The sequence below is a fragment of the Prionailurus viverrinus genome, chromosome C1 (genome assembly GCF_022837055.1).
Source record: "Prionailurus viverrinus isolate Anna chromosome C1, UM_Priviv_1.0, whole genome shotgun sequence".
Taxonomy (NCBI): domain Eukaryota; kingdom Metazoa; phylum Chordata; class Mammalia; order Carnivora; family Felidae; genus Prionailurus; species Prionailurus viverrinus.
This window is the reverse complement of record NC_062568.1, coordinates 50,273,584-50,298,113: the sequence shown is the minus strand read 5'-3', so window position 1 is coordinate 50,298,113 and position 24,530 is coordinate 50,273,584. Positions and strand designations below refer to the sequence as shown.

Sequence of the window (24,530 nt, the reverse complement as noted above, 5' to 3'; positions counted from 1 at the left end):
TGGTATAGAAAATTAAAGCCATATGTGATGAGCAGATTAAGGTCATGTGTTCCAATCTTAATGCCAGTGTAATGGTATTTTAAATGATGCATATTTGCATTTTTAGAGACTAAGAAAGTGCCAATAAGTTTGTACCTTTTACTGGTTCAGGAACTTTCCTTTCCCTTTTTGTAACAGCTGGAGGTACTTCAGCCTCTTCAACAGCTTTTGGAGGTGGCTCTGGTACTTTAAGATAGTAAGATTATTTTCTAGTGTTATTTGAATAGTTAGAAATCAATTGACCTGAAATAATCAGATCAAACTATCTTTCAAAAGCTCCATTAATGGCTTTTAACAAAACCTTATACTGTATCAACTAATTTCTATTTTCTCTTCTTGACTCTGCCTCAGTTTATTTGCCTTTCTCTTATTCCATCCACTTGGGTCCTAACTCCGTCAGCTTCCCCTGTCTAAATCACTTCCATAACAGTTCCCAATAAATACATCCTTTGAAAATAGACTAATGATAAAAATCAACCCACTTAAAAGCCCCCAAATTCTGTGCCACATTTGCTGACACCCTCCCATTAAGTTATTTTGTAGCCATTTTGATTATTTCACAATCACTTCTACCAGAAGGACCAGTGGCAAAGTACTAACAACAATGAAGTACAGGGACATACATGAATGGATTTGAAATAACTATAAAGATATTTAAACAGAAAGCAGACAATGGAAAGCACAGACTATTTCACAGATGAAATATGAAGCTGTGTTTATATTTAACTCCGATAATGTTTACAAGATAAACCTTTTGTTAAATGTCCCTTTTGTTAAAAGAGAATTGTTACTGAGATTCCTACCTGGTTTTTTAACTTTTTCTAGTTTTTTAGGTTCTACTTTAGGTTCTTCTTCTTCAGGCCTCTTTCTTAGAACTTAAAAGACAAAAAGGCTTATATGTAAACCAAGACAAACTAATGAAGATGTTGAGCTAGACAAATGCAAATAGTGCACAAAGCAAGGAAAATGAAAAGCATGCCACCTGGTGCACTAGGCAATTAACATTTATGCTAGAAGTGCTTGTTTTTAAGAAAAAAAAATCAAAGGTTGCTATATTAATTAGAATAACACTCAGAGTCACTTTATATCCATGTACATAGCCAATCTGTTGTTTGGAGACAACTCCATTACAAAAATGACCAAATCACAAAATGAATAAGTTTAAATAGCAACAAATTCGAATCATAATTCAACATTCTAATATAACGAGGAGTGTTTAAATAAGTATAAAGTTTACTTAAGTGGAGATAGCCAAAGAACTGTGGCCTAGATATCTGTAATTCTGCATGAAGAAAATGTTACAACTTCTTCATCTGAAAATCCTACTTTCAATTCTTTAATAGTTTATTAGTAGAAAGAAATGTTCAGTTTTTTAAAAATGTTACTTACTAGTTGTGATGGTCCTGTGTTACACTTCAAAGCTGAATACTGAATTTAGGCTTACATAGTTCCTCTGTAATTTGGGGTACTTAATAGGCTTAGTGTATTTTACTACATCATGTGATTACAAACATGACAGCTGTGGTCATTATTATTAGCTTAGAGCATTATCAATTTGGTTATGTCTATTCATGTAAATTTCAAAACACTGTGAGTGCTTACAAAATTTCTGTCTTCTTTTAAAAAAGATATGGAAATGATAACCTTCCTAATTTTCAATGCAACTATAAATGAATTGTGATAAATAGGTATCTGAATAGGTAATCTGACCAAGAGACAGAAACATTTTGTAAGCTTTCAAGTCTGTTTCTGGTCAACGTAAAGCTAAAAAAAACAGTTGAAAAATACTATACCGCTTTTGAGAACAACTTCTTCCTTTGGTTGAGGCTTAGGTTCAGGAAGTAATTTGCGAACTTTCTTTTCAACTCCAGGCACTTAAAAGAATATGATTTCAAATTTTGAAGTGAATTCATATAAAAAGTAAATTTCAACAAGAAAAAGGTCTCTTTCAAAACTAGTTAACTGCAGTGCATAAGTAATAACATTTGCTGCCTATAAATATCACAGAATTTAAAAGTAAATAATACACTTCAAGTTATTTCCTCTGCAAACATCTACATAGCCTTGTGACAAATTCCACTGCATTTATTACAAGCAAATATATTCATCTTAAAAGAGGGTAGAAGACGTCATTGTATATTGACTTTATGAGTCTTTGATCACATATAGGTTTCCTGACAGCATCTTTGCCCCAATCTACAATTATAGATTGTTCAAATCTATATTGGTGTCTCACGAACCATTAATTACATTAAAATGATACTGGTAAGTGTTAGTGTCAATATTCAATCTTCTCCACTGGTAAGAGAAGAAAGCCACGGGATCTGGCTGATGACCTTGATATTGGGAAAGGGCCATTCTCATTTTCTTAACAGAAGAGAAATATCATTTCTCAAGATCTCCTTTTTGAAATAATACCTAAAATTATAAAACTATAGAATTTGAGAGCTGGTGTTGGAGTTCTTTTTAATGAATAAAAAAATGGTCTTTAGACTAAAAAGGGACCCAAGTCTAAGTTCATTCTATTTTGCATCTTCAGTGACTGTTGGGCACAGTCGAAGATATGTACAGCATATATAATGTTTCTCCTCCTCCTCCTCTAGCCCCCTCAAAGATTTGAGTGGAAAAAAGAGAAACACTGGATGCTTATTGAACCACCTTACGTCTCTACTAATGTCAATGAAAATCAATTTAATACATTATTTTGTATCACTTAACACCATATTTATTTAGTCATGTGAAATCTGAATTTTCGATATTTCTATAAAATTTCCTATTTGGTGCCTTTAAACAAGATATTTGCAATTCACTAAATAGTTTTATTTTTTTAATGTGAAGATAACTTTGCATTTAAAAATTTAAATATACAAAAGGTAAATATGTAAGCATTTCATTTTAAATGATTTTTTTCTGTCATGTATGTTAAGTAAAATTTCACACTTAAACATTAAACTTTTTTAACCATGATAAATTGTGCTGACTTTCAATACTATTTTAGGATTACTAATATTCTCAATGTATAACCATTTTTATTGATCAAACCTGGAGAGACAACCACACATCTAATGAACATAAGGATGGCATATATCCTTTACTCACATGATGGACATAGTGGAAATACATCTTTGCATTTGTTTTTCCATATTATTTCCTTTCAGGTACAGAACACACCATTGCAGCTATTATTTTTAAAGCTATTATATGTAAGTACATGTCATTTGAATGTTTGAGTGGCTTTTCCTTGTCACTAGTTAACAGCCATTATCACATTATTTTGTAATCCCCATTTTGTAAATCAGGAAATGTGTATTTAGAGGGGTGACTTCTCTAACATTACAGAGTGAATCAACAACAGATTCAGTTTCTGGGTCTGGACACGTTGATTACTTAAATAGAACACTATTACCCATTATACTTACTAGAAAAGTTAATAATTTTATTTGTAACAGAAAATTTTCTAAAATTTATGATCCATTTATTTTCCTTTAGGGTCTAAGTTTAGATAGGGAAAATACTGTGTCAAGAGAAATAAATTTTGAAAAATGACCTGCAGCAATGAAGAATGTTCCCTAAAATGTGAGATCTGTACACCTGAAAGAATGTCTTGGAGTCAGTGACAAGAGAGTGACAGGAAAGGCCTGAGGAAATCTCTATGAATCATCTCAGTAATACAGAAGGAGAGCGTGACTTATTTTTAGTGCTTATAACACTGGCTAAAATACTGTTGTTCAGGTGAAATTCCAAAGTTTTCTAATATTAACTCCCTGCATTTTAACCTAATATGGGTCCTGATACTAATTTCAGCTAGTCAGTAAAATGTGATATTTTTAAGTTTAGGAAAATGCAAGAAGACATATGTAGATGAGACAAAGATAAACAATATCTATCCACAAATGTATGAATTTGATGGGAGACAGAGGAAGCAACACTCATGAGCCAGGACCATAAAAGCTACAAAAATACAAGAAATAAATGAGATTACTCTGATTACTTATAAGAAAGAAGAAAAAGAAAGAAAGAAAGAAAGAAAGAAAGAAAGAAAGAAAGAAAGAAAGAAAGAACATTCTAGAAGACAGGAAGAGCCAAAAGTCAGATGAAGGGATAATGCATATAAATGCATTTCCCAGACTGTGAAATACCTTTCAGAGGTTTAAGCTCCACTTTTTCTGGAACTTCAGGTTTTTCAGGAACTTTCTTCTTTGGAACAGCTTTAAAGAATATGATCTTAATTTTATTATTTGTATATTTAGACTAATCTGAAGCAAATTTTTAAATATGTGCTCTAAGAGTCAAAACCAAGCTTTTCTGACAACGAAATAGCATTAATAACAGCCAACAGCAGCCACCAAAGAACACACAAGACGCGCTTAAACCATGAAAACATTGCCTATTTACTCTGACCTTGGGTTGTAAGTATAAGTCTGGTGGAGAAAGAAGATAATTTTTGTTCTTTGCAAGAGAAAGAAATATTCCTTTGAGTATAAATTTATATTAAGGGAAGTGTATTAAGTGTGCGTCTTCATGGACTATGAATCAACAGATGGGTAGTCTTAAAAGGCGCCCATTTTCTATGTCTGACTTAAAATACCAGAAGTTACCCCTACTGGTCAGGAGGAGTGAAGAGGGACAAGAATCATTATAAGCAGTATTACTCTGGAATATCCTGGCTTTGTACACGTGTAGGTGAGTATGGGAAAAGTGCTTATCTAAGATTATATGTAGATTATTTTAGGTTGAGAAATCTCATGACACTACAAATAAGACAACACTGTATTACAATTAAAAGAATAATATGCTTTTGCCAGTTTACTTCAGTGTTTCAAGATGTTATTTTAAAAATTAAGTAATATTGCATCAGTTCAAAGAAATATCTAAATGCAAAAAGAATGAAGGGAAACTTAACAATGAGAAGAGATGCTGGATATCAAATGTATTCATAATCGCTCTTTCTGGCTACACGGAGGACCACTACAGAACACAATCTGGCTTTTATTAAGTTGTGAAAGAAAAAAAAAGTAAGGGAGCAGTGACTTTCTATCATTCATATGCTTTCCTTTGATGGTATATGAGCACATATCAGCTATCAACGCCATAAATATATTATTTAGAGTATGTTTTAAAGCGCGTGAAATTCTTTAAGAACAGAGTTTTAAATTTGTTACTGCAACGTTAAAAATTTCATGCAAAGTTTTCTTATACATCCCAAATGCACAAGATCTCAAAGATATGCATGGCAATCACACTTTGAAACGAGGCAATCCTTTCTCCGTAAGAAAGTTAGTTGGACAGCGCCTGCATCCAGATCGCCAGGATGAAGCTAACCATGATACACTTTCTGTCAGCAAAGCACCCAAAGGCAGCAGAAAACACAGGTCTCTATGCAATTCCCACAGCCTGATTGTGTTTGCAAGCACACACTTTTAAAAGTAATACATTTCTTGCAAGCACCATTTCTGATGACTGAATAGAAGTTTGAAGCAGGTTAATAAAATTTTGGTGTGGCGTTTTATACCTTTAAGTTGGAATATTTTCTCCTTCATATCTTCCTTAGGTGGAGCAGGAGGAGGTACTGCAGGCTTTGGTTTGAGTTTTGGTTTCTCAATAACCTTCTTTTCCGGTTCAGGTTCTTGAAAGAGTATTTCAGGAGTGTTAGTACATGTATATGTTAATTAGCAGGTGTGTAGATAGTATATTCAGTAGAAATTTAAACATATATGAAATAAAAGGTTTTCTTTTTAAGTTCTTATTAGTGTCCAACATAAAACATAAAACAGTATCCCACATAAAACACAAAAACATCAACATTGTACACAGATGATGAGAAATACAGCAAAGGCACCAATAAAAACAAAGGAAGTATCCGTATATGCCACACTGACATGAGATCAACAGTACAAATGACAAGGATACATATGAATGAAATGCACACTTAAAAAAGAGTATCTTACATACAGATGCAAAGAGACTTACAGACAAACATAAAACATACATATGTATATGAAGATGAAGTCTATGATGATGAAGATAATCCAAGTAATTGAATACCTTGTATCGGTATTTCTTCTGGCTGTGGTTCAGGTTCAGGTTCTTCAGGCTCAATATACTTTTGAATTTCACGTTCTTTAAAGAATGTTGACAGAAGATATGAGGTTGTAAAGTTCTTCACAGAGACTCATACAAATTTCACACAGTTGCAAAGATTTTAGTCACAAAAACAAAAATATACAATTCGTACAGATTCACTTATATAGAAAAAGAGTTAAGGTTTCTATTACACTAAAACATTCTATTAACTACTTTATTTGTTGTATGTTGATAGCAAATGAGATGACTTAAAATTTGATATGGGGTTGTTGTTTGAGAATACAATGCAATTATTCCAGTTTTGCTTTGTAAACTATCTTTGGGAATTTACAATTACTGTCAAGAATAAGCAAATTCAAGATTATATTCAAAAGAAGTATAACTATTTGAAAAATGAAGCAAACATATGCTGGAATGCTTCTGTATATAATTTTAAGAAAGAATGTCACCCTATGAATACTGTGTGTGTGTGTATACACACACACACACACACACACACACACACACACACACACACACACACACACACACACATATATATACCTTCAACAGGGGGAGTCACTTTTCTACCAATGGTTATGGATGCTTTTTCTTCATATATTATTTCCTCAGGAGACACTTCAACTTAAAAAACACAGTGTTATATTTTAGACTCAATTCACAAGAGAATCCTGTAACTGCTAAGTTACAACATATCATCTTAGTTAGACTCAATAACATATTCTTCAGATGACCCCAAGATATCAACTTCAGGACATAAGACAGACAACAGATAAATACATAAGACCCATCTACAACCAAAGCAAGATGAAGACAATTGTCATCTTTCCAAGATTTATAGAGCAGCCATGTACCTTGGACAGGTGGAGCTTCTGGCTCTTCAGGAATAGGAATGGACACTTTCTTCTCTGGGACTATTTCCTTGGGCACTTGAGGCACTTTAAAGACATTGATTTTTTTTTTTTTACTATTAAGAATTTAGAAGATGTGCAAGATTCTGCAAACAGCAGGCAAAGAATACAGGGGAAAGCACTTTATCTTATAAGACACTGTGGGGGAATATGGCTTTTCTGGACATTCCAATTTTATACACGAGTCTTCTCAGCCTTCTTCATTTACTTCTCTTCCTCTGTGTACCCTTAAGTGTCAGTGTTCTCCACTGGTCTAACTCTGAAGCCTTTACAAATCAGCTCTACATTCTTTAAGCAGTCACTCCTGTACCCGCAACTCTTGTGCCTCTCATTTCTAGATCTACATCTCCAGCTCTCTTTCCTAAGCTCCAAATTGAAAAGTGAAAAATATATTCATTATCTTCTAATATTAGTTAGGGACCCAATGAACCTCATGGATATCTAGCTACAATCCTTACAATCATCTTGGGTTCCTCTATTTCCCTAATTATTTTGATAATAGACACCAATTAGATCTCCCATTTCTCTCACTCTTGTTCCATTTCTACCACCACCAATCTTGTCCAACTCTTAATGACCTTAATGAACTGCAGTGGCTCTTTACTATTATCACTGTCTTCCAGTAGCTGGAATTACTGCCAGTTATTTTTCTGAAGCCCAGCTCTTACTAATTGGTACACCTGCTTCAAAGCCTTTGAAGCTTCCTGTTGCCTGCAGAATAGAGGACACATCTCATAGGGACATTCAAAGAACTCCAAAATATGACTCTCAGCTTTATATCCAGCCTGTCTTTCAAGATACACCACAACCAATCCATCCTCAAATTGCACAAATTTATTTGACAGCCCTTGAACTTCCTAGACTCTTCTACCTCTGTGCCTTTTGATAAAATCTTCCCTTTGCCTAGGGGTGCCTGGGTGGCTTAGTCGGTTAAGCGTCTGACTTTGGCTCAGGTCATGATCTCACGGTTCATGGGTTGGAGCCCTGCTGCAGGCTCTGTGCTGACAGCTCAGAGCCTGGAGCCTGTTTTGGATTCTGTGTCTCTCCCCCCCCCACCCCCCGCTCTCTCTCTCTGCCCGTCCTGTCCCATCTCAAAAATAAATAAACGTTAAAAATATTTTTTGAAATCTTCCCTTTGCTTAGAAAACCATTTTCTCAATGACTACAATGTAAAAATCCATCAAAACATAAAATGCTATTTCTTTCATACAGCTTTCCCTGATGCCTCTCTGCCTGAAGTTGATCTCCCTCGCTCTGTGCTTCTGTAACCCCTTATACTCTGTAGTTGTGGTCACTTCCTGTCTCGATAGGTGTTATTGCTGTGCTTTCTTCTCACTGCAGTTAAGGTGCTTGAAGACAGGATCAGATCTTATTTTCTTTTTTTCTAGTACACTGTTTTGTTAGTTATAAGACATTCAACAAAATATGCTCGATTGAGCTGTTCTACACCTTCAATCAGAGGAGGTCTTTTTCTACCACATGGACCACGTCATAGCACCACTGAATCTCCTTATGTTTGTTTTCCTGCTTATCTGTCTCATTTTTTCTCTTTGCCCTCATTACTTTCCCCTTTTTACCTGGGAAAAGTGGTTTTGCAAAAACGTCGGTATGTTTTGCTCTGGGCACTATTACTAAAATGCTCAGATGTGATTCAGAGAAATAGATATTGTTTCTTCACAGTAGGTACCTTTTTCTGGCAGGACTTCTGGTTTTTTGGTAACAGGTACAGGTTCCTTCTTTACTGGAACAAGTTTCTTGGGCACCTCAGGCACTTTGAAGATATTAGTTTTATTTGTAAAAAGACTTTTGAAAACATTTTATATGTTAAGAATAAAGAATCTATAATTAATGGAACGACATTAAAATTACTGAAAACAAAATCAGGACATTCTTGTCCTTAGTTATGCAACAAGGACAGATATCAAATTACTTTATAAAAATAATATCAATGATGACATGAATACCTTTAGCTGCTGGTATTTCTGGCTTCTTAACAGTTGGAACTTTCTTCACTGGGACAACTTTCTTTGCCATCTCAGGTACTTTAAAGATATTAGTAGCATTTAATATATAAAATTTCAAGATGCAATATGTACACATTAATTTGATGAGTCTGTCCAACACACCAACATTTAGATAACAGTTACACACAGAATACAACACAATACGTAATAAAGAAAGAGTGTCACATTTAGACAGCACACAGAAAAGAAGCAAATATTGATTTCTTTTACTATAAGAACCTTTAGGAGGTGGAGCTTCTGGTTTCTTGATAACAGGAACTTTCTTCTCTGGAACAACCTTCTTTGGTTCTTCAGGCACTTGAAGGATAATAATTTCTTTTAGAGTCAAATGATTACAACGAAAGGCTTAACGTTAATGAATGAATGAAGAAGATCACACCTATTCCTTTGGTAGGCATATTGTAAAATTCTATAGCTTTTGGAGTGCAAATGGCTTCCGGTTTTGCCAATGAAGTCAAATTTCAAATAAGAAGATAGAAGACTGGAATTTTATCTTAAAGAAGATATACAATCGATATAAAAATCAAAGGATGTATTTTCTTAGACAGTACAGGATCCTGCCTTGTACCTGTTGGTGGTGGTGCTTCTGGTTCCTCCTCTTCCACAACAGGAACTAGTTCCTCCTCTTCCACAACAGGAACTGGCTCTTCCTCTTCCACAACAGGAACTGGCTCTTCCTCTTCAGGAGCAATTTCCTCAGGTTCTTCATAGACTTAAAAAATATAGTTAATTTTAATTCCACGCGTGGAACAATATTCTAAAATGCACAAAACACTGAACATAAGAACTAGTAACCTTGATTTCTTTCCATGTTTCAATTAATATCTTCTCTTATTTTTGTGAAGATGAAATCTATCTCATTTGCACTGACTTCTGTTTCTATTATCTGAATGTTTGAAAAAGCCCTTTTGGTATTTAATGTCATTTATAGTCATCAGTTCTGTCCTCCTTTCTGTGCGTATGAGAGAAATTTTCATATAGCTTATGATGCCTATGATGCCCTATGTAGATGTTTGATTGATAACCCAAATCAGAGCTAATTAAGAATAATTAAGACAAATAACTAAAGGATAGAAAATGACCAAGAGATACTAGATTAGAAAAAAAGGAACAAGGCTTAAATTAGCAATTGTCATGAGTAGCAAGCTCATTAATGGTCTTACGTGTACCTTCTGGAGGAGGAGACTCTACTCTCTCAGGAACAGGAATGGCTGGTTCCTCTTCTAAGACAGGTTTCTTTGGTACCTCTGGCACTTTAAAGATATTAGTTAATTTTACTTTTAGGTAGTTGAGAAGTACAGTACATGGAATTTATACCACCTCTAGTTCATATCTAGGTCAAATAACCCAGAGACAAATCCAAGAACAAAATTTACAAGGCCAGTAATTTGTTCTGAGATCCACACACAGCAGGGAGGAAAAGAGTGGCCTATTAAGATTAACAAAAACTCTTCCAATGCTTAGAATAGATGCGTCAATTCTTTTTTTTTAAACAATGGTGTTATTTAAGAACATTTAAACCCTAAAAACCCAGAACGGCAGGTTTGTAATTATGAATATTAGGTTTGACAAACAACAGGGTTTACTATAATAAATGACTTTTAAAACAAAGAGCGAGTGTTTTCTGCAGAGTCTCATTAGTGACATGTACCTTTGGGTGGTGGGACTTCCGGCTTCTTGGGAACAGCAACTTTCTTTTCTGGAACAACTTCTTTTGGAACTTCGGGCACTTTAAAGATATTAGTATTTTAACATTAGGAAGAGTCACTAGTAAACATTCATCACATTTACATAGAACAAAATACTTTTTAAGAGTTCGAGGTTTTTATCCTCCATCAAATGGTAGACATGTACCTTTGGCAGGTGGGACTTCTGGTTTTTTGGGAACCACTAGAGGCACCTTCTTTTCAGGAACAACTTCCTTGGGTACCTTGGGCACTTTAAAAGATATTAGTCATTTTTAGCTCATAGTTTCAATGACATATGGAAACCATTAAGTATAGCAGTGGAACCCAACACTTTAAAGACAGACATTTTTCTGTAGGAGGTTAGTGGCAATGAGAAATACCTTTCACTGGTGGTGGTTCGGGTTTTTTGGCAACAACAGCAGGTGGTTTCTTTTCTGGGACAGGTTTCTTGGGTGGCACTGTCACTAAAGATATTAGAATTTATTTTTTAGACTCAGTGAAGATAGATGAGAAATGAGACAAAAGCTCAAAATGTCCAGCATCTTCAGGGCGAAAGGGGTGGAAAATTGGCTGAGGGAACCTAGCTGGCCAAGTACCTTTTGGGGGAGCGGCAGGCTCTGGCTCTTCCACAACTTCAGCTGGAGGCTCTTCCAGGGCAATTTCCTCAGGCTCCTCGTACACTTTAAAGACACAAGCTCATTTTAATGCAAGAATTGACTAAAGCATATGAATTGTTTTACAAAAAGATTTTTACAACACTAAGAAAACAGTGTTCTTTAAAAAAATACATATATACATATATACACAACACACATATACACGTGTGTATATATTTATATATATAGGTTTTAACAGTTTCATTATTACCTGCAGGAGGAGGACTTTCTGGTTTTGGAGGAATAACTTCAGGCACCTTCTTTTCCGGAACAGCTGCCTTCGGCACCTCGGGTACTTTAAAGATATTAGTATTTTCATGATTAGACAGGGTAGAGACAAGTGGACAGTATCAAATACAGTGGCATGGGGGTGACTACCTTTGGCTGGTGGGACTTCAGGCTTTTTAGGAGGTGCTACAGCCACTTTCTTTTCAGGGACAACTTCTTTGGGAGCCTCAGGCACTTAAAAGATATTAGCAAAATTACATTTAGTTGTTATGAAGACCATTGGAACAAGATATTTTCAAGAGCAGAAGAGTGGGGTCTTTATAAGCCCAAGGTTGGTGACAAGTACCTTTAACGGGTGGTGGGACTTCGGGCTTTTTAGGAGGCGCCACAACCACTTTCTTTTCAGGGACAACTTCTTTGGGAGCCTCGGGCACTTAAAAGATATTAGCAAAATTACATTTAGTTGTTATGAAGACCATTGGAACAAGATATTTTCAAGAGCAGAAGAGTGGGGTCTTTATAAGCCCAAGGTTGGTGACAAGTACCTTTAACGGGTGGTGGGACTTCGGGCTTTTCAGGAGGCGCCACAACCACTTTCTTTTCAGGGACAACTTCTTTGGGAGCCTCGGGCACTTAAAAGATATTAGCAAAATTACATTTAGTTGTTATGAAGACCATTGGAACAAGATATTTTCAAGAGCAGAAGAGTGGTGTCTTTATAAGCCTAAGATCAGTGACAAGTACCTTTAACAGGTGGTGGGACTTCAGGCTTTTTAGGAGGCGCCACAACCACTTTCTTTTCAGGGACAACTTCTTTGGGAGCCTCGGGCACTTAAAAGATATTAGCAAAATTTCACTTAGGAGTTATGAAGACCAATGGAACAAGATATTTTCAAGAGCAGAAGAGTGGGGTCTTTATAAGTCCAAGGTTGGTGACAAGTACCTTTAACGGGTGGTGGGACTTCCGGCTTTTCAGGAGGCGCCACAACCACTTTCTTTTCAGGGACAACTTCTTTGGGAGCCTCAGGCACTTAAAAGATATTAGCAAAATTACATTTAGTTGTTATGAAGACCATTGGAACAAGATATTTTCAAGAGCAGAAGAGTGGGGACTTTATAAGCCCAAGGTTGGTGACAAGTACCTTTAACAGGTGGTGGGACTTCGGGCTTTTTAGGAGGCGCCACAACCACTTTCTTTTCAGGGACAACTTCTTTGGGAGCCTCAGGCACTTAATAGATATTAGCAAAATTACAATTAGTTGTTATGAAGACCATTGGAACAAGGTATTTTCAAGAGCAGAAGAGTGATGCCTAAGGTCGATGACAAATACCTTTAACAGATGGTGGGACTTCAGGCTTTTTAGGAGGCACCACTGGTGCTTTCTTTTCAGGGACAATTTCCTGAGGAACTTCAGGCACTTAAAAGATATTAGTAAAATTACATTTAGTTGTTTGTGAAGACCATTGGAACAAGATATTTTCAAGAGCAGAAGAGTGGTGTCTTTATAAGCCTAAGGTTGGTGACAAGTACCTTTAACAGGTGGTGGGACTTCAGCCTTTTTAGGAGGCACTACTGGTGCTTTCTTTTCAGGAACAATTTCTTGAGGAACTTCAGGCACTTAGAAGATATTAGTAAAATTACAATTAGGAGTTATGAAGACCACTGGAATAAGGTATTTTTAAGAGCGGAAGAGTTGGTCTTTTTAAGCCTAAGGTTGGTGACAAATACCTTTAACAGGTGGGATTTCGGGCTTTTTAGGAGGCGTCACAGCCACTTTCTTTTCAGGGACAACTTCTTTGGGAGCCTCGGGCACTTAAGAGATATTAGTAAAAATTACCCTTAGGAGTTATGAGACTGCTAAAACAAAATATTTTCAAAAGCAGAAGGGTTATATTCTTCTGAAGTCTAAGGTGAGTGACAAGTACCTGGAACAGGTGCAACTTCCAGCTTTTTAGGAGGCACCACTGGTGCTTTCTTTTCAGGGACAACTTCTTGAAGACCTTCAGGCACTTAAAAGATATTAGTAGTTTTACATTTAGATTAATGAAGACAGTGGACTAAAAATATTTCCAAGAGTAGGACAGGTATTTCTTCTGTAGATAAGGATAGGAGTGAAAAATACCTGAAACCGGTGGGGCTTCTGGTTTTTTGGGTGGTACTCTGGGGAATTTCTGTTCTGGAACAACTTCTTGAGGAACTTCAGGCACTTGAAAGATATTAGTAGTATTAAACGAGTAGTTAATGATGAGCTATAGGCTAAAATTATTCTCAAGAATAGAAGAGATATTTCTTCTTCCAAATAAAGTCAGGGCTAATATGTACCTGTGACAGGTGGGGCGTCTGGTTTTTTGGGTGGTGCCCTGGGAATTATCTTTTCTGGGACAACTTCTTGAGCAACTTCAGGAACTTAAAAGATATTAGAATGTTTAGAATTTATGAATGATGAAGGCCTATATTACAATGATTGTGAAGAGTACAAGACAATAGTTTTTCTTCTTAACAGGGCAGTGGGAATAAATACCTTTAGCAGGTGGGGCTTCTGGTTTTTTGGGTACAACCACAGATATTTTCTTTTCAGGTAAAACTTCTTTAGGAGCTTCGAGAGCTTTGAAGATATTAGTATCTTTTAGTAAGAGATTATAAAAGTGGAATACCGACAACACATTTATCCAAGCAAAGACAATTCATGGACTGGCAGACATGTCTATACACACTTTTCCCAGCCCCCTGGAACAGGTGACCAACAACATGGAAGGATAAATACCTTTAGCAGGTGGAGCTTCTGGCTTTTTAGGAGGAGCCACAGGTACTTTCTTCTCAGGGATGACTTTCTTTGGCGGCACCTCAGGCACTTCAAAGATATTGGTAATTTGTGTTTAGAAAAGATGAAAAAAATTGGTGACTGTACCATGTAATTATACACTAAGATATTTTGGTTAACTCCTGACTTTATTTTCCTTAGAATTATATCACCTTTATGCTGCGGTATTTACATATATAATTTTCTAGCTAGAATTATAGTTGTTTTCTTTTCCTAGTATGTATAGCTTTGACATTACCTGCAGGGGGTGGACTTTCTGGTTTGGGAGGAATAACTTCAGGCACCTTCTTTTCCGGAACAGCTGCCTTTGGCACCTCGGGTACTTTAAAGATATTAGTATTTTCATGATTAGACAGAGTAGAGAAAAAAATGGACAGTATCAAATACAGTGGCATGGGGGTGACTACCTTTGGCTGGTGGGACTTCAGGCTTTTTAGGAGGTGCTACAGCCACTTTCTTTTCAGGAACAACTTCTTTGGGAGCCTCGGGCACTTAAAAAATATTAGCAAAATTACAATCAGTTGTTGTGAAGACCATTGGAACAAGATATTTTCAAGAGCAAAAGAGTGATATGTCTTTATAAGCCTAAGATCGGTGACAAGTACCTTTAACAGGTGGTGGGACTTCGGGCTTTTTAGGAGGCGCCACAACCACTTTCTTTTCAGGGACAACTTCTTTGGGAGCCTCGGGCACTTAAAAGATATTAGCAAAATTTCACTTAGGAGTTATGAAGACCAATGGAACAAGATATTTTCAAGAGCAGAAGAGTGATGTCTTTACAAGCCTAAGGCCAGTGACAAATACCTTGGACAGGTGGGACTTCGGGCTTTTTAGGAGGCACCACTGGTGCTTCCTTTTCAGGGACAATTTCTTGAGGAACTTCGGGCACTTAAAAGATATTAGTAAAATTACATGTAAGCATTGTGAGACCGCTAGAACAAAATATTTCCAAAAACAGAAGAGTTGTATCTTTTTAAACCTAACGTTCGTGACAACTACCTTTAACAGATGGGACTTTGGGCTTTTTAGGAGGCGCCACAGCCATTTTCTTTTCAGGGACAACTTCTTTGGGAGCCTCTGGTACTTTGAAGATATTAGTAAATTTACATGTGAGTCACAAGAATCAACACAGACAAGAACTTTCAAGTCCAGTAAGGTGGTTCTTTCCATTGCCCTCCCTACCCCACCTTAGAGAGTGGTTTAGAATGTACCTTTGACAGGTACGACTTCAGGCTTTTGGGGAGGATACACTTTCTTTTCTGGGACAACTTCTTTGGGAGCCTCTGGCACTTTAAAGATATTAATATTTTTACATTTAGGAGTTATAAGAATCAGGACAAACAGGAAACACATTTACACAGGAAAAGACATTTTCCCAAAATTCTAAGCTTCTAGCAACATATACCTTCATCACGAAGAACTTCAGGCTTTTTGTGAGGAACCACATATGTTTTCTCTTCAGGGACAATTTCTTGGGGAGCTTCCCGTACTTTAAGAAATTAGTATTTTAATATTTAGTGTTATGAAGATCACTAGGAACAGCAAAATATTTTCAAGACTACAAGAGCTATTTCTTCTTCAGCTTGAGGGAATGGTAATTTGTACCTTTAACTGAAGGAGGTTCTCTTTTTTTGGAAGGGACTCTCTTTTCAGGAACAGCTTCTTGAGGAGCTTCAGGCACTTTAAAGATATTAGTATTTCACATTTAAAGATTTAAAATTGTTAGTGAAAACAGTAACCACAATAAGTTAGCAAATGTAGTTTTCTAGAAGTCTCTTCTTTCCCTGTCCATTCTTGAGAAGAGGCCTTCCCTAGCACCTGGCATAGTTCCTGTGACACTGTGGACCCTCCTCACTAAGTATTTGTTGAATGAATACTCCTAGTAGAAGAGGTTTCTGTTTTAATAGGAACACCTGCAAATATTTGTTTCTGAGAGGGAACTTTGGGCGCAGCTTCAAATGCTTGAAAGATATTTGTATTTTTATGTTTATGTGTTACAAAGGACATTAGAAAAACATGGTTTTAGGAGCTGAGGACATATCATCTCTTCTTCAGAATCTGTTCACAGGTATCACATACCTTTTACAGGCAGAGATTCTGGCTCTTTAGGAACATCTTCAGATACTTGCATCTCAGGAGCACCTTCTTCCATAGCTTCTGGTGCTTTGAAGATATTAGTATCATACTTAGAGGTTAAGGGATCAGTGAAGACACTAGTTAACTGACATTAGACATGAACTGAACCAAAGTGATATTTCTGGTTACATGGGTGCTTCTTTTAAAAGGTGGATGAGGTATAAAGTTTTGAAGAAAGGAATCAAGTCTTAATTGTCTTTGTTCATTATTTCCTAGCTCCCTACCACCATATACACCATTGACATTTATGAAATGAATGAAGGCAGGAATGATAGAATGAATGATACCTTTACTGGAAGGTGTTTCAATTTCAGGGGGAGCAGCCTTGGGTGTTTTCTTTACAGGGACAGCTTCTTGAAGTGATTCAGCCACTTTAAAGATATTAATGCATCATACTTTAGAGTGATGAAGAGTTTTATTCCTAACTCAACCTACAGGAACACCCCAGACTGGGGGCCCTTCTTGCTCCCCACATTGGATTTTTTAAACGATGGTAAGAATACATACTTATTAGGAGCTGTTTTCTTGGTCACCTCAGGTACTGTCAATGTTAGTAATTTAATTTCTTGGAATGGTAGATGTATAGAAAATTAGATCATGGAAAATTAGCTTCAAGTGAGAAAAATTGATTTTGTATAACTAATGATGTACATTTATATATTAATTTGAGGAGAACAAAACAGTTTCTTTCTTATCTGGATTGGCCTCATTTTGTACCCCTACTTTAGGCACCTTAGAAAGGTGTTTGTTTTTCAGGCATGGGAGACAGGAGAATGACCTAAAGATCTAGACTGAAAAAATCAGGTCCAAGTGTTCAGATATTCTTTAAAGTACGGAATATCATGGATATTGTAAAGAAACTGTTATGCTAGATGTCTTAAAACTTTCTCATATTTTTATTTATTTAAAACACTCAAAATGGAAAAATGTAGAACTCTTTAAAAATAAAAGACAATGAGAGGAGCAACTAAGTATTCAGTACAGAATTCCAACTTTAACTAGTTTTAACTGCCTTGGTTTTAGAAGGCTCTCAAGTGGAGAGGGTATTACAGAAAGAACTGCTGCTCAAAGTCATTGAACTTCATATATTATTGTCTTTAAGTCATGGTTTTCCAAAAATATTTCTGTATTTAAGTCTTATGGGAAAATAATTATTTCAAATTAATATGCCTATTTTTAGTAGTAAGTTTTTATCTTAATAGAAAAGCAACTCTATTAAGCAGTTATATTCTGTGATTTCAACCCCATGGAGAGTTGAATTGCTGATTTATAGTCTACAGCCAAACACCTCTGTCATTTGATGGCACTGATATCTGCTTTAAAGGGGGAGCTAAACCAATTCAATCTAGTTTCAGGGATATAAATATTTTAAGTGGTCTTGTGTAGATTTTTTCTAGCTATTCTGATTTTTTTCTTTTTGGGGAAACAATAATAGTATTAGTAATCCTATTGAAGAATCTATCTGGGTCTCATATAACATTATATGTATTCATATACTCCCTGAAGGCCTCAGAGGTTAAACTTTATAACCCACGTATCTTCCATTTAGATAAGTTAAAGATCTTTCCTCCTCTATTTTCTCTTGAATAACTCCTGGGAACATGTGTATACCCAGTCGAGCTTCTGCTTTGGGGGCTCCCACTTCTCTGAAATGGTAGCATTTGGAGCTTTCAAGATATAAGTATATTTGCATGGGTTAAGTACAACTACAATCATGAGATATGAAAGTTGACTTTTTTTCTGGCTTGTACCTTTTGGTGGTGGTGTTTTTCTTCTTTTACCAACAGGAGCTTGCCGCTCTGGAAGACCTTCCTTGGAGACTTCCAACTCTTTAAAGATATTAGTATTTTTTAGTTGAGAAAAAGGCAAAGACATGAAGACACAACATATTAAGAAAGTTACATGTGTTAACAGATATTATAACTTTAAGTTAGAAATTTAATTTTTGTTCTAATTGTTTATCCTTGTACATTGTATGAGTGGGACTCTTTTGGGCGGCGGGGGAGGCAAGTCATATAAAGTTCCTTGTCTTGGGTACATTGGATGCCCTAAAGATATTAGTATTTTAGCGTTAGAGGTTCTGAGAACCTACACAAAACACTAAACATATCTTTCAGACTGAAGAAGAAAGATTTTCTTATTTAGATTTTCATAACTAAGAATTATACCTTGAGTTGGAGGATGCTCTGGAATTTGGGGAACAGCCTCAGGTAACTCCACCTCCAGAAAAACTTCTCTGGTTGTATCAGGCTCTTTAAAGATATTAGTAGGTTTACACTTAGAAGTTGTAAAAACAGTAAATTATGTAACACACAATTTTTGAGTCTTGAATCCAAAGTTATTCATCCAAGTTTGAGGTTGTTGAAATGTACCTTTAGTTGCTGGTGTTTCTCTCTTTTTAGGAATAGTCACATATATTTTGTCCTCTGGAACAACTTTCTTGGGTGGCTCAGGCACTTAAAAGATATGAGTATAGTTATATTTATAAACAGTGAAGGAAAAGATTCAGCTTTTAAAACAAGCTAAAAAATAAATTTTCTTCAGACCAGATCATTGGTGTTATATACCTTTTGCTATTTTGGTTTTTGTCTTTTGAGGACGAGTCACAAGTACTTTTTCTTCTGAGGTGGATTCTTCAGACACTTCATAAACTTTAAAGATATTAGTATTTATACAATTAAGGGAATTTCAAGTCAATTACAAACAGTATTAAGAAAACATAATACATAATACACGCTCATCACCCAAGTTACCAGTAGTACATAGACACAAACTAATGACAATAACACATTGGCTAATTTCCAGTTTTATCATATGGAACCCTCATTTATGATGATGATAAAATTGAGGAATTCCCTGGTCAGGGGCTATATAATTCTACTTTGCAGAAAGTTATTGGTAAAACTGTCCTGTTGCTCTTGGTTTTGTTCATAAAGAACAGGGTTGATACTGAGTTGCACATTAAGAATTCTCTTATGTTATATTTGGGCTACTGGAAATTCATATAAATCCTTTCCTTTTCCAGAAACCTAGTTGGCTATAATCTCAAACCACATCTGGCTTATGGCTGTATAGTTTAATAACCACTTAGGGATTGGAAGCATAAAAGAAAAAGAAAAATAATTAAATCTTTGGAAATAAGGCAAATGAAGAAAATAAAAGATTTCTCCAGCTTTTAGAAAGGAAGACTGGCTGATGACAATAATGAAACTCAAGCATAGAAAAGGTATTCAAAGAAGGGAGTCATCATATATTTTTATCCCAACCTAGTATTAAAGACAAAAAAAAATGGGTTTAAGCAGGGAATTTTTAGATTAAACTAAATGAAAGAATATCAGAACTATTGGCATTTTTTTGGATTGAAATAAATGGAAGAGTATCTTGACTCCTAGCAATTTTACTATTCAGATTATTGAATAGTATTCTATTCAGAGTATTTTATTATTCATATTTTACTCCTCAAATTATTTAATCATAATTTTGCACAAGACCAAAAAAATGGCTTGAGAATTCTTTTGATGTTGTAATGGCCTTATAAATCTATGGTTTGATTGGAGCAGTATTGCCAAAATATTTCTAATGATGGCTTGGAAGAGTAGAAAAATAATAATGGGGCATTTTGAATCTATAAAGTCCAATTAAAATATTATTATGAAGTTAAAGTAAGTTACTTCATGGCCTGAGAAAATAAAATGCTTTTGAGCTGAAGATATTTGTACACAGAGCAGAACGAGACAAGACAGTGACAAATACAACAAGGCAAATGGCTTTTCTAAAATTGGGCAACGTTACAGGTAAAGGACTATTTTTTTTTAACTGGTGAGGGGATATACCTTGTCCGAGCAAGTAAACTTTCAAATGATTTAATTTTGGCCAAATATTTTTTGGCATGTTAGGCTTTTATAAGGTATTAGTATATTTATTTTTAAAAGCTGTGAAGACAAACACAACTGAAACCAAAGAGAAGCACCGATTTTTCTACACTCACTGTACATCGTTGTGTCTTCAGAAAGAACTGTAGCTGATTTTTCTTCGTGAATACTTTTCTTAGGCACCTCAGGAACTTTAAAGATATTAGTATATTAATTGTGATAAATAAAAAATATGCAAAGAATATAAAGAAGCCAAATACAAGAATTTAACATCACACACATTCATTTTAAACTATGAATAACTAAACAAAGAATCATTTCATGTTGTGATTAGTATCAGTGTATACCTTTAGCTGGTGGAACTTCAGGCTTTCTAGGAACAGCTTCATGAACCTTTTCTTCTGGAACAATTTTCTTGGGTACTTCAGGTGCTTTAAAGATATTTGTTTATTTTATTTTTAAAAATATCATAATTGGGTCTAAAATATCAAGATAAAGAGGGGGATCTAACAAGAACACCAAGAATTCCAAAATCGTAAGCCAACTAAATACACAGTGCATCTCTCTAGATTGCCTTGTTGATGAGTTCTTGATTTGTCATATTAAAAATACTTTGCCCTTGGGGTATAGCATCATTTTCTGTTGTTATTTGGAATGTTTGTTTCCAGAGCTTCCTGACAATAGTTCCAAAATAAATTATTTTTGAAAAGAAGTTGAGGGGGTCAATATCACTTAATTATCACTTAAGAAGAAGATCAAACAAAAACAGTAACAATGTTTAGGCATATGCCTTCGTTTCCAGAAGGTCATCACAAAGGGAAGACTATGTTTTAGAACATAAACTGCAGTTTACATAATTCAGCTATATTGTGGCATTGAGGGGAGAATGATCTCTCTTTCTCTCTGCTCCACAGTAAGTGAATAAAAGGGGGTTTTATATTAGTGGTGAAATCAGCAAAGGCAGGTACCTTTAGCTGGTGGAAATTTGGGCTCTTCAGGAACACGTACTTTTTCTTCCACCACAATTTTCTTGGGCACTTCAGGTACTTTAAAGATAGCAGTAATAGTTTCTTTTACTTTTAAACATTCATAAAGATTTGTAACAAGCAGAACATAAGAAAAACATAAACACAAAACATGACATAGTCACAATATAAAAGTTTCACTTTATCACATACATTACTGTACTTAAAATGAGTTGAATTTTGATAACAAACATGACAACAGAGATCCAGAAGAATTTCCCATGTTAGAATCCGTTAAGAATTTGACAAGAAAAATTAACAAGACACTGTCAGCTGGTGCTACTTCTGCTTGTCTTGATGGAATAATCGATACTTTCTCTTAAATGATAATGTTCTTAAATGATTCAGGGACTTTAAAGATAGAAATATATATTATTTATCAGGTGTTTTTTTTAATTTCTGTTGTAAAACTCAAGAGGTTTACAAGAATGAACAAAGCAGGGACATTAAACACACGGTCACTATGTATTTATTATTACTAAGTTATTAAAACTAGTGATTAATAGGAAAACATGGATTTATCAAAAGGCATATTAGTGAATATACAATTCAATAGTACCAAAGAAGGAAACCTGGGTTTACTATCTGGTTGATAAGGATATTTGCTTTGTTTTTTTAGGTATAACCACAGTGGCTTTCTCTTTTGGTAGAACTTCCTTTGGACCCTCAACCATTTTAAAGATAATAGTTTGTCTTAGAAATTCCAAAAACACAAAACACAGAAGAAAAACATCAAGAACACAAACTTATAATGCAATCAAGGTGCTACTGTACATATAATTAGGTAAGTAGTTTTTCACCAATGAAATACCTTTAGCTGGTGGCTCTTTTCGAGGAACAACTTTAGTGGGTGGTTTTTTTGGAGGAACGATTTTCTCAGATATCTCAGGCCCTTCAAAGATATTAGTGTTTTGATTTAGAATGAGTTCTTAAAGTATTAGGGAGTGCTACTAATAAAGTTAGTCCAATGAGGGCTCATAAATGCTTTTTGAATTTTTTTTTTGAATTTGCATCACACCTCTAAAAGAGATGTGACTTTGCTAGATTTCATCTATATTGTAGATTTTCTATGTATACAAAGCACACATGCACACCATACACATATTCCTTCACATTACACATATATTAATTCATTCAAGATCTGGAGTGGTATTGAAGAGAATTTATTTGTATCATGGTTTCTCCTCAAAAAATACAAGAATGGGTGGTGTTACCAATGTTTCATTTACTTCCTTAATGTTATTTCTCTAATGAAAATATCATAAAATGGCAGAAGCTTTTGATAAGCAGTGATCAGTTTGTGAACAGTTGACTCATGATAACAAAGCAATGGTTGTATTGCCTCACATGTAAATTCTTCAGTGAACTGAGGAGCTTCTTTTTCACTCAACTGATAACCTTGGTCAGATATTTTGGTACCTGTAACAATCATTCTTATGTTTGTAAGAATTTTGTACAAACAAATAATTTTGTTTGCAACAGTCATTCTTATCTAGATTCAAAAAAGAATCTACAAATTCATATAGTGAGCTCCTTAGATAAGTAGATATCAAATACTATTATTTTGCCTGCTAAATTATATTCTGTGTGGTTAATCTCTACTCCATATTAATCTTTGTATCAAATAGTTGAAGCTCATGCTTAAAGCATTCAATGATTTTAACTTGGAAAGTAAGTGGGTTTCTAGTGTTCCAAACTGAACATGAAATGCACTTAAAAAAAAAGTGAGTTAGAGCAAGATATAACAATTTGTAGTATCTACAGAATTCTCCTATACCTTTAGGTGGAGCTTTGGGTTTTTCATATACTTCCACTTCTTCAGCCTCTAAAACTTCTATTACTCTATGGACCTCTTCAGCTTTGTGTACTTCTTCAATTCTGGGTTGTTCTACTTTAATGAATTCTTCTACTTCATGGAATTCTTCTTCTTCAAAATATTCTTGAACTTCATGGAACTCTTCTTCCTCAAGATATTCTACTGGTGTCTCCACTACTTCTAATTCTGTTCTTTCTTTTACTACTTCCTCTTTGTGGAAGGCAACTGATATTTTTTCTTCAAGGACAGTCCTCCCTGAAAGAGCATCTAGTTTAAGAAATTTGTCTTTTTTTTTAAAAAACACAAGAGAAATGAAAATGTAAATTCAAAATACAGAATAAAAACAATTGAAATAAAAAAAAAAAAGCTTTCATGCAACAATAAGTGAAGATCAAAGATCTTTCCGAAAATACCTTTAGCTGGGGGAATAGCTTCTTTTTTAGGCACAGGGACTCTCTTTTCTGCAATTTTCTTTTCTGGGACTTTCTTTTGTACTTCAGGCACTTTAAAGATATAGTTTTAATATTTAGGACTGTTAAGAGCAAATTTTCATAGACAAAAGACATCAAAACAGTCAAGACACAGAGACATAATACATAAGAATCTTTTTTTGAATTAAAAAAAAATCTATTCTTTTTAAGTAGGTTTCATGCCCAGCGTGGGGCTTGAACTCATGACCCCCAAGATCAAGAGTGGATTGAAACAGCCAGGCACCCCATACATAAAAATCTTAATGAGAATATATTAACAGAAAGTTTAGGTTTATAAGAGAATATGTACCTTTGGCTGGAGGTGGCTCTTTTTTCTGAACAGGAACAGGTACTTTCTCCTCAGGAACCTTCTTTGGCACTTTAAAGGTATTAGGCATTTCGGTTAGCTGACAATACTCAATAATAAACAAGAAATAAAAACAGCAAAAACAACATCTTTAATAATCGAAGTTTAAGAAGACACTCCGTACTACTGGCCACCAGTTTTATAGGCAATAAAGTTATCTTTCCAAATCCCTTATTTGTGCTAACCAAACCTTAGAGGACGTGTCCACAAGAACCTGTGCTGGTTTGTTTGTTTGTTTGTTTGTTTGTTTGTTTATTTATTTATTTATTTTTTAATAGCAGGGGTTACCAATATTGGGCCTATTTTTAATGTGACAAAGACTTCTACAATTTTTTTTTTAATTTTTTTTTTTCAACGTTTATTTATTTTTGGGACAGAGAGAGACAGAGCAT

The 24,530-nt window shown here is 35.1% G+C and overlaps 1 protein-coding gene across 1 annotated transcript in view; it reads right to left on the bottom strand.

The window, feature by feature from the left end:
• TTN (titin) overlaps nucleotides 1–24,530 on the bottom strand; it is a 274,200-nt gene that overhangs the window by 115,271 nt on the left and 134,399 nt on the right. Inside the window, 23 exon segments of the mRNA XM_047870979.1 lie at nucleotides 136–225; nucleotides 843–914; nucleotides 1,833–1,913; nucleotides 4,179–4,247; nucleotides 5,552–5,665; nucleotides 9,278–9,355; nucleotides 9,627–9,770; nucleotides 10,228–10,311; nucleotides 10,710–10,787; nucleotides 10,913–10,996; nucleotides 11,127–11,210; nucleotides 11,343–11,426; nucleotides 11,614–11,697; nucleotides 11,781–11,864; nucleotides 13,360–13,443; nucleotides 14,691–14,774; nucleotides 14,860–14,943; nucleotides 15,058–15,144; nucleotides 21,429–21,506; nucleotides 22,297–22,377; nucleotides 23,263–23,556; nucleotides 23,715–23,804; nucleotides 24,082–24,150. Coding sequence (XP_047726935.1) covers nucleotides 136–225; nucleotides 843–914; nucleotides 1,833–1,913; nucleotides 4,179–4,247; nucleotides 5,552–5,665; nucleotides 9,278–9,355; nucleotides 9,627–9,770; nucleotides 10,228–10,311; nucleotides 10,710–10,787; nucleotides 10,913–10,996; nucleotides 11,127–11,210; nucleotides 11,343–11,426; nucleotides 11,614–11,697; nucleotides 11,781–11,864; nucleotides 13,360–13,443; nucleotides 14,691–14,774; nucleotides 14,860–14,943; nucleotides 15,058–15,144; nucleotides 21,429–21,506; nucleotides 22,297–22,377; nucleotides 23,263–23,556; nucleotides 23,715–23,804; nucleotides 24,082–24,150 — 2,181 coding nt within the window.